The sequence below is a fragment of the Paramisgurnus dabryanus genome, chromosome 13 (genome assembly GCF_030506205.2).
Source record: "Paramisgurnus dabryanus chromosome 13, PD_genome_1.1, whole genome shotgun sequence".
In the NCBI taxonomy this organism is placed as follows: domain Eukaryota; kingdom Metazoa; phylum Chordata; class Actinopteri; order Cypriniformes; family Cobitidae; genus Paramisgurnus; species Paramisgurnus dabryanus.
In genome coordinates this window covers 5,986,301-5,997,437 of record NC_133349.1, presented here as the reverse complement: position 1 = coordinate 5,997,437, position 11,137 = coordinate 5,986,301, and the positions used below count along the sequence as shown (strand labels likewise).

At 35.3% G+C, this 11,137-nt stretch overlaps 1 protein-coding gene across 2 annotated transcripts; it reads right to left on the bottom strand.

Moving 5' to 3' along the window:
- Positions 1–301: 301 nt before the first annotated feature.
- fxyd3 (FXYD domain containing ion transport regulator 3) lies at positions 302–11,126 on the bottom strand. 2 transcript variants are annotated; one of them, XM_065298789.1, is made up of 8 exons: positions 10,970–11,126; positions 4,661–4,711; positions 2,788–2,811; positions 2,653–2,676; positions 2,484–2,558; positions 1,714–1,750; positions 1,416–1,459; positions 302–955 (listed from the first exon to the last, which is right to left on the bottom strand). In XM_065298789.1, exons 2-8 carry the CDS (start codon positions 4,692–4,694, stop codon positions 936–938), a joined length of 258 nt encoding a protein of 85 aa, XP_065154861.1. In that variant the 5' UTR covers positions 4,695–4,711; positions 10,970–11,126; the 3' UTR covers positions 302–935. The 2 variants fall into 2 exon arrangements, with proteins under 2 accessions (XP_065154861.1, XP_065154862.1); XM_065298790.1 differs by having other exon boundaries at positions 2,653–2,673.
- Positions 11,127–11,137: the final 11 nt, after the last annotated feature.

Below are 11,137 nucleotides of genomic sequence, written 5' to 3'. Positions count from 1 at the left end.
ACATCAGTCTACATTGTTTATTTCTATGTTCTGCACCAGCAAACAAACAAGTTCGCTCAATTTTCAAAAACAAAAACGAGAAAATTGAGAGAGAAAAAAGATAAAGATACTGTGTGTGTGTGCATGCGCACGTGCGTTTGACCTCGTACTGCGCTGCGCTGCGCACACATACCCGCAAATGACATCATCATACCGCGAGAGTTTGGAAAACCATGTATTTTGTAGAGCTAGCGCGATATCTCGATGTCACAAACCACTCGTAGATTACTTAAATGAGAGCCAAAGCAAATCACTGACAAAGTTCTCTGTAGTTTTAGTGTTTTTATTTATTTATTTTGGTGTTTATCTTTGACTGATACTGACAGTTTTTTCACACAACAGAAACAAACCTCCTAATTTTACAAAAATGTGGTTCGAAATAGGCTGAAATAAACATATCAAGCACATTACAATAGGCTATTCCAGTGTAAATATGAAGTATGTTTTTGCATGTTATTCAACTACAAATAAAACTGAACAATACAACTAGGGCCTACTTCACACAAAATTCATGTAATGTTGTACAAACGTGTAATGTTGAAATGATTCGCTACAGTTATATTTGGTTAATGGTTACCATGTGAGACTGAATTAAGATACTGCTCAAGCTTTCACACCTATGCTCAAGATAATTTAAAACAATTACTGACAGGATAAAAATACATAGAATATTTGGTATCCGATTTAGATAAAACAACAGGGCACGTCTGGCATAAAAAACACAAGGACGTCATTTTTATTACTCCTCTATGAAGTGGAGAAGAGGCCGTGAAAACACAGAAGATCTTCATATCAGATTCCCCATCAGGAAAAATCCTTCCTCTCATAAACCAGTACATGTGATGAATGAAGGCGAAACCATCTCTGATTGGCTCAGGCCAAGTCATCTTTATTTTTTAGCATTCACTGGCCCTTGCTGTCAATGAAAGTTATATAATTAATTATATAATCTCAACATATAACAAACTTTCTTAAAAAAAAAATGTACTCTTCACAAAAGATCATTGAGAGACTGTATGAAGCATAATTAACATGTCACATTTTACATCCTGCTACATCCAACCCCGCCCTTAGATATCATGCAGTGTAAATATACCCAGGGGAGGATGCATGACTCATCCTGGAAACTGTATAAGTGGTGTTATGGAGACCGACCATACGGGTCCCTCACTGATCACAGGGGAACTGGCATGGCAATAACACAGAGATTGATTTCACACAGCCAGCAGGCCATGCTTGTTTGCTACACAAGAAACTACACAAGGGAGACTTCCGTTTTGTAGCCGTACTGATATTTCTCAGGGAATTGATGGCAAAGATGCTCCTGGTTTATTAATCGTAAACTGCTTGAGGAGATTAGGGCGGTCATAAAGTACCTGTGTCATTGAGCATCTGCTGGGGGTTGCTTCCTGATCTTCGTCTGTCAAAACAGAGTAGCACTTCATTATTGTAATGTAGGTAAAGACGCACTCTTAAAAATAAAGATGCTTCAAAGTTTCTTTAAAGCAATGCTGTAGAGGAACCATTTAAGGTTCCTTAAAGAACCATTTAGTCGAAGGTTCCTAGAAGAACCATTTCTTTCTTAAATTTTCATAATCTAAAGAATAGTAAACACCTACATTTTTTAAGATTGTACATGTCAACATAAAAAGATAAATAATTTGTCATTTATACCTTTTGTTCTGGTTAAATTTGCATCTGCAGTGGCCACCTGTAAAATAACATGAGACATATTTTAAACATGTATCCTGTTTGCTTTAAAACATATTACAGTCACATTTTCAAAATAATTATAATTATATAGAGAAAAAATATTATTATATTTATATATTTTTTTCTACCGCTACAGTATAAATACAGTACTAAATGAAATAATTAAAATGTGACCATGGACCACAAAACCAGTCATAAGTTGCACGGGTATATTTGTAGCACATTGTATGGGTCAAAATTACAGATGGTTTTAAAATCATTAGGATCATGATCCATAAAGATATTTTTGTAAATGTTTTATATAAAAAATGTATTTGTCATTAGTAATATGTGTTGCAAAGGATTTAAAGGCGATTTCTTAATATTTTGATTTTTTGCAACCTTTAGATCCCAGATTTTCAAATAGTTGTATTTTGACCAAATCTGTCATGAAAAAAATATGTAATATGGTGTGGAAATATGATTTAGGGTGGAATAGGTTTTGACCAAGTGAAAACTATTTTTCTCAATTTGTCAATTTAAGAATTAATTGAACCAACATTAGTAAGTCATAAAATCTGTTATCTGCAGCACTGCTTGCAACAACTTGGTTTTGCAAGTCAATTCAACTATTTTAAGTTTTGACCTGTGATAAGTTGACATAAATAATTATTTATGTTAAAGTAATTACTTTTTTTATTTATTTCTTGGTGTTTTAGTGTGTACAATTGAAAAATAAATGACAAACTCACTTAGAAGAATTGTGATACCAATCAGACACAGAACTGCTGCCAGGATCAGACCACCAATCCGAAGTCTGCTATAATCTTTACAGGTAACAGAGAGAAATAATAAGTCATATTTTAAAAAGTGAATGCTCTTGATATCTCTTAAGTGAGTCTTATGATTCGCTAGACTTACCAAAAGTAAATGGATCCTCCTCTGCTAGAAAAAAACAGATAAAAGAGTCCAAATTAAAACTGAAATGCTGTTACATAATCATGAGAAAAATAATTAACATAAGAACATAAAAAAAATTCTTATCTGTCTCCTGACCTTCTGCCAATACAAACGACCAAACTACAATCAAAAGAAACAGTGTTAGTGTCAATTACAGTGCCATTACATACATAATTTTATATCTAAAGGCTAGTTGTGTTCATTATGAAGGGGGGGGTTATCTGGTTTATCTTCAACACAAAACCCATAACCCATTTTTCACACTATAAAAAATAAAGGTGCTTTAAAACCGGTGGTGGCTCGTGACTGCTCATCCGAGGGGCGCGGATTCAAAATAAGTGTTCGGAGTGTCATGTGTGTTGCTCGTCTTTCCAAAATATGTGTTTGTTCATGTGTTTTGTCAAAATAAGTGCTTGCTGCACACCCGTCAAAACCGTTTATGATAAAAGAGGCGCTCACGTTCACAAAATACATGCAAGACACTCCCTTAACACTAAACTCTGATCAAGGATGAGATTATGCGAGTATCTGGCAAATGCGGGCGTCTCTTTTATCATAAACCCTTTAGACGCGTCTGCAGCAGGCACTTATTTTGAAAAGACACGTGATGCACATAGGTTCACTTGACGCGCCAAACACATATTCTGAAATTACAAACCACACACATGATGGGCAACATACATGTTGTGACCGATGGGCAAGTAATTTAAACTGCAATTCATTGACTGGCAGTTTGAGGCTGGCTCCAAAAGAGAGTCAATTCCCATAGACCTCCATGTTAAAATGGTTAATTTAATAGAAAATAATATGTTTGCAGCCTGGTACAATTTTTTTTTTTTAGTCTATATAGCTAAGTGTGCCCTTTATGACAACTGTGGGGGGGTGAATTTTTTTGTAACTCATCCGTTTAAATTATATATTATATATATATAAGGGCGTGGCCACTTGATTGACAGGTGAACTGCCGCTGCTGTAACTGGAGTCAACCTAGGCGGGCGTGGTTTCAGCAACCAGTCACCTCAGCTTCACCCATGTCCCGCCTCTTTACCCATGTTCGGATATCTGCGATTGATACGCGCTGATGCTCAGCCAAAATGGCGACGGCAGGCAACGCCTACTTTAAGCTTAAAAAACGATCTTCAGAAATCTATGAGAGACATCACGGACGCTACGTCCATCTTTTACAGTCTATGGTTGTGACGAACTTCACATCGTGCGCCCTCAAAAAATAAGTCACTTGCTGCCACTGTTCATGAGCCTGTATAAAACTTTGTTTTTTTGCTTAATGATTTCACAGAGAACTATTAACATCTGAATAATCTTTTACAAAGTTAATTTAAGGTAAAAAATTTGTTCTCTTAAATTTTATAAAGGCAAGAAAGAAGTGGTTCCTTCAAGAACCTTTGACTAAATGGTTATTTAAAAAAAACAAAAATGCTTCAACTATGGCATCCCTGTATGGAATCTTTAAAGCAGAGTGCAGACTGTATTTACACTTATAAAATACCGGGTTATTTTCAACCCGTGGTTAGGTCAGAAAGGGACTAACCCAACAGTTAGGGTAAAAATGTCCATACTGCTATTATTAACCCAACCTGGGGTTGAAACAACCCAGCACAGTGGGCCGCAACAACCCAAGTTGATTTATAAACCAAATTTGGGGTCTGTCCGTTTATGATCCAGCCATGGGTTGAAAATAACGCTACATTTTTTGTATTTTGTAAATTTACTTTATTTTTAATCATGACAAAAAAATAGCCATTTCAGAATTTAGAGTCAGAGCTATAAATAGTTTTAGTTTGTAGTCATTTGGAATCTGACTTGCGTGCATTTGCGTGGACACTTCTCTAAACCAAGTTAAGAGACACATCAGCAATAAGCAAATGTTATTGTTATTTTCATCCAAGGGCAACAGAGACTATTTCCCTGTGGTCGGCACCACTCCTGCATATTATTCGGATATACTCACGTGTCAAAAAAACGAATGCCAAAGTCTTCATCATGACGGTGAGGTTTTAATCTGAAAAGAAAAAACATAGAGGTCATTTCCAATTGATTTGTTTAGTCCATTGAATCATGCAAATTGTTTCAAGGTTAAGCATTCCTTTTAAAACTAGCATCAGGAATCCCTCATTCCCTTCCTATCCAATGCATTAAAACTGGGGCAAATAATCCTGTTAGGGCTGGAAATCATATCGTGTATCTTCCATGTACACGAGACTTAATTCCGTTAACGTCTGTCAATTATGATCTAAATATAACATGAATTCCCTTAATGCCTCAATGATTCTTTGCTGCCAGCCTCTTGTCAACAAAAATGGGGTTAAATCTAATTATCAGTCTTTGTCAATCCATCTGATCTGATTAAATGCACCGAGGAAAGCAGCTCGTAGAACAAAACATAGATCATATGTCAACATCGGCCTGGCGCATCTCAACAACCAAACATTCAACACAACAACTGCTAGGAAACATACAACCGAAAGCTACATATATTAAAGATATCAGGGTTATATTTTCACAGAATTGTATATCAAGATTTTTTAAAAAAATTACACGCAGGGTCACATTTGTATACAGCCATAATCTTACATTGGCACATGCAGATGTTGACGTCAACATCATAAAGGTAACTCATATAAACATGTTGTAACACAACTCCAAAGCTTAGCTTGGATTTTCCATGGCGCTTCTGAAAGACCATTGGGAATGCCATGCCCATTTCTACCAGCACGAGATGATGTAACATCCTCCTGTAATATAACCGCACCACCACCCTCAGCTTCTAACAATGGTGGCCAAGAAGAACAAAATAATGGGATCAACCAGAGACACGCTGAGTTGAAATGAAGTCCATTATACCAGAACAACGCGGACACTGAAAAGCCAGAAGCCTAATCTAAAGCTTTCAGTGACTCCCAGAAAGGTTTAATGAATCCCCTGTGTCTGTTTCTACACATTATTATTCAGCACATGAATGATCTCTTTTCCAACTTGCTGTAAACAAAATTGCCATAGCCTACTTTGGCATTTTGCGTCATTAGTAACTGTAGGTGATCATTGCATTAGAAGTGCAAAAGGTCAGTATTTTTGTCTTGTTTTCAGTAAAAATGTCTAAAAATTCTTAAATTAAGATGATTTTTCTTGATGAGCAAAACGACCCAAGAAAATAAGTCTAGTTTTTAGACCAAAAATATCAAATATGAGTGATTTTGTGCATAAAACAAGCAAAAAAATCTGGAACATTTTTCTTAAAGACTAAATTCAAGAAAAATTTGCTTACCCCATTGGCAGATTTTTTTTGATTGTTTTATGCACAAAATCACTTAAATTTGATATGTTTGGTCTATAGACCGTTTCAGCAGTAACAACATAAACAAGCCGCTGTCGCGGTCCGCACGTAACTTCCGGTAAACTCCGCTAATAATAAATAACAACAAAGTTCTTTAAACATAGTTTATTTATATAACAAGCAAACAAAACAACACATAGATTACATAGGAAACCAAAACATTTGTTATTTTCGACGAGTTTAGCAACTAGTCAGACCATTAAAAAAACGAAACCGGAAGTAAGGTTCGGATCCAGACGTGTATCACGTGCGTCCGATGAAACCGTCTATAAACTAGACTTATTTCTTGTATCATTTTGCTCATCAAGAAAAAGCATCTTAATTTAAGAATTTTTAGATATTTTTACTAAAAACAAGACAAAATACTAAGAAAATATTTTCTTGAAAATCATTTTTTGTGGTGTATTTTCAGATTTTTTTTCTCACCCCATTGGCAGATATTTTTGCTTGTTTTAAGCACAAATTCACTTAAATCGTATATTTTTTTCTCTAAAAAAAGACTTATTTGCTCATCAAGAAAATACATCTTAATTTAGGAATGTTTTGATATTTCTACTGAAAACAAGACAAAAATACTAAGTAAGAAAGTCATTTTTTGCAGTGCATTGTTCTGTATGTCAAAAAGTGTCTGATAAATGCATTAATGTAAATGATCCAAAATGAACATTTTGGCACAATTTGACTTTTTTCTTTCTTCCATGAAATACCGGAAATTGTGATTTATAACGAAAAAGCACCATAAATCTAGCATTAAAGTTTTATGTAAAGATTATTTATCTTAGCTAAATAATAAGGCCTATTTTAACATTAATCATTATGGTAGTACAACACGATAGTCACGAAAAATTTGATTTATTTATTCTTGTTCACGGCAAGAAATTCAGCTTTTTCGTACCTTGAGCACGAATGTCTTTTTCGTGTCAGTCGCACAAATTTCTACAAACAGTTTTTCATGTCCGTGGCACAGCTTTATTTTTCGTGTGATTTTGTGTATTGTTTCTAATTTTTTTAATCCTATTTTTAAATCATTGTCGATTGGGGTTGGGGTTAGATTTGGGGTACTTTTATGTATTGGTTTCTACGTGTTTTTCTGCCGCGTTTAAAACTATTCTCGCCTGGAGTTGGGGTTAGAGTTGGGGTCTGGATGTCTAAAAATGTAACAGAAAGTGATTCTTACCCCAACCCCAAGCGACAATGGTAAGAAAATTGTGAAAAAACAATGAGAAAACAATACATAAAACGCCAAGAAAAGAAAGTTGTGCCACAGCCACGAAAAACTATTTATAGAAATTTGTACGACTGAAACGAAAAAGACATTCGTGCTCAAATCACGAAAAAGCTGTATTTCAGGCCATGGACACAAATAAATTAATCAAACTTTTCGTGACTTTAACACGACTTTCTTTAAGATCAGTCTGGGTATATTTTCTGAGTTTGACATTCGCTTAGACATTCGGTTAAGCATCTTCACATCTATTCTGAACACTATTCTGGCTGCTTTTTCTTCATTGTTTCGTCAAAGTCATCCATTTCAAAATATTAATTAAAATAAAAAAAATTGTTTTCTTAAGAAGGAATTGAATGTTGGGACAATTAAATTTGTGACTCCTAAAGTTATTTTAAACAGTTAAACACAAATTCAGGTTATAAGTATTTCCTGAGAAACATTTCAGTCAAGGATTTCCTAAGATTTAAATGGTAGTGTGTTCATTTTTTAAGGGGAAATATTAATGTAAAATATAGCCTAGCATCTGACTAATAGTTTATGTAAATTAAGCCAAATTATCTTATGAGTGAACCTGAGATGTGAGCTGGTAAACTCACAAAAAAGGTACAAAAGTTGTTTTTGTCACCTTTTTGTCACTTGAACAGTACCTTTGAAAATGGTCCTAATATGTGCCATTTTAGTACAGATATGTACCAACTTTTGTACTTTCATTTACCGTGTTTCTGAGAGTGTATAATGGTGCTATAGTATTATTTCTTATTTCAGTTTCCCTAGTTTCATAATAGCTTTGACTCTCTGCACATCTTTATCACATTCTTAATCCTGTAGCATGCTGTGCAAGGATAATTCTGCCAAGAATCTGGCCATAAGAGATGTCTCAGTGAGTGAATTTCACAATGTTTTCGGGGTAGTCTAAGAAACGCTTCTTAAATCCTACTATATTACTGTATAAACGTTAAAGAGAGAGAAAGAAAGGGGCGTGATCCTCTTGGTTCTCTGTTCTTGTTTTCAGCCTGGACATTTTTGGCACCCTGCTGCCATGCACGCGGAATCACTCAGGGAGCAGAGAGATAAAAGTCTTGTGGTCTGGTCTGGTCACGTTGGCTTGCCAGCGAGAGTCTGCGTCACGATAAAGAATGAGGATTTGTGTCCTGCAGTGTTTAACATGTTCACTTCCTCGTCTCACATTACAAACCACCCTTTCTGCTTTCAGTCAAATGCTTTGCTTGTTTCTTCAAAGTTGTAATAGTTAATACTTGTTTGTTTATAAACAACACCGGACCCTCAAGCCTAAACAGAACAGAATCTTGCATTGTCTAGCACAGGGGTTCTCAAAGTGGGGTATTGCTCAATGCTTAGCCAGGGGGTCAGTGAAATAATTTGTTATAAATTATATAATTGTTGTATTATTAAAGGAACACTCCACTTTTTTTGAAAATATGCTCATTTTCCAGTCCCATAGAGTTAAACATTTGAATCTTGCCGTTTTGGAATCCATTCAGCTCATCTCCGGGTCTGGCGCTAGCACTTTTAGCATCGTAGACCATTAGACCCTTAGCATCGTGCTAAAATATAACCAAAAGGTTTCGATATTTTTCCTATTTTAAACTTGACTCTTCTGTAGTTACATTGTGTACTAAGACCAACAGAAAATTTAAAAGTTGCGATTTTCTAGGCAGATATGGCTAGGAACTACACTCTCATTCTGGCGTAATATTGGTAATATTTGTGTATTGGCAATCAGCTGTGTGATTGCAGTACCAGTTTTGGCCACAATCCTACATACTGTTCCTTTAATGACGTTATGAAGGAGATTCAATCGAAGGGATATGTTGTTTTCACCATCCAGAGGTGTGTGAAATTCGCTAATCATGTTCACGGATGAGGTAATGAATTAATGTTTTTTATCTGTGCGTTTGATCATTATTTTATGCCATCGAGCTGCATGGCACAACAGCTGCGTGTTAGATGCTGTTTACCACCAATTCTGCGTTTGTCCACTTGTGTTGCCATAGTTTCTACAACTGGAAACTGAGAATAGTGCGGATATTAAGTTACTAAAACAGTGACAATAACAAGGGAGACAAGAGACGAGCCAATATTTAAAACAAATCCTTGGGCACTTTGTGGATAATGTAAGTACACAACTGCGTTATATAGCGTATATCACACTAAGCAAGTGGTTTTTGCATATTTTATTACTTATTTTGATAAGTTAATGTAACAAGTCGTCACCATAACCTATTGTTCACATATGTGGAAAAATACCGTATGCATGTAACCTAGACTTTCACCCAATGCATATATTTAGTATAGACATCCATAAGTGTTTGAGTTCTCCTTCATAAGTTCATAAGCAACGTCTGGTCTGACCTTTCACACTCTTATAATGAACTTGACACAATCACATAACGCACAAAGGATGCATGACATGCACGCAGGAATCCAGACTGAAGCTATATTAGGAACAAAATTCCACCACATAGGACAGACCGTGAACTTTGAAGTTTGTATGAGTACACATTCAATCCATAAACACACTTGGACATTCGCTCTTACAGCAGCACACTGCAAATTATAAAGTAAAACCATCAGACGGGGTAAAGTAACAATCCAAAGTAAACTTTAGCAACTTTAAAAGTGTTTCATACAAAATTTTATATGGTATACTATAAATCATCTCTTTGCATCTGAACTACTACAGCTTTCTCCAAACATAATGCTACTAAAGTCTATGAGCAACAAGCTGATAGATCTCCATGTGTTCAGTGTGATTCAGGAAGGAAAAAGTAACATTCTACTGAAGTGAGTCACTATCCCAAAAACCATAATCCCGCCCTCTCTGCGGTTGTCTAAGTGCTGTCTTTGTGCTCCCTAAATGTCTGTTTCCATAAGCAGTCCTATAGGAAAGCTCATGCGTAGGTCTCTGTCAATTCTTAAAGAGTTACAAATACTCCACATGTGCAGTTTTACATAATAATCAAGAAATTTAACGTGCACGTGTTTACTTTGAGAAGCATCCATCTGGACTTCATCTTCTGTTATGTACACATGAATTGGCCTCATATTTTAACGTTTACAAATATGGATTATATTATAAAGATTGTGGATTATAGACAACATCTACTTATTGTAATTAGTTAAGTAGAATAAATTATCAAAACAATAAAACAGACAAAAATGAAAACCAATCTTTATATCTATATTGCAACTTCAATGACACACAAAACAACTGAATGCTGTTCACACACGATTCAAAGGATTTAAACTAAAGGCCAGCGTGTTTAGCTAAGACATGAAGATCTTTAGAAGTTAGTTGCAGTGATGCAAGACAGCTGTCCTCCAGAATAAACCTTCATTACTTTTCAGTTTCACAGTCAGTAGAGGATAACTAACACACATACCAGCTCAAATAGTCAGATCATCTATATTTTTTTAGACAACAGTACGTTGGACTTTAATGTCTAACTTGTTACTAACATAAATCCTATCAAGTTTTATAATTTGTTAATGTCAGCCAGACTAACAGCTGTCAACTCCTGTATACCTGTAGCAATAGACAGATTTCACATTAAACGTTTAAAAGTTGTTAAATACTTAATAATGATATTTTAAAAGATCCTAAACTTGAAGTAGAAATTGAGGAGCTGTAACATATGATTCAGTATATGAACAATAAAATGGTGTCAATTACTCACCTTTATTAAGAAGAAAGATACTGAATGGTGGAAGTATGAAATGTGGTTGTAAAAGAAGCACCCAAAAGAGACTAAAGAGACTGAAACAACACCCTACACCATCCACTCAACAGGTTGGTTCAGTTGTGAGTGCGTAGTATTTGAATGGGGGATCTTTTCTTCTGGAGA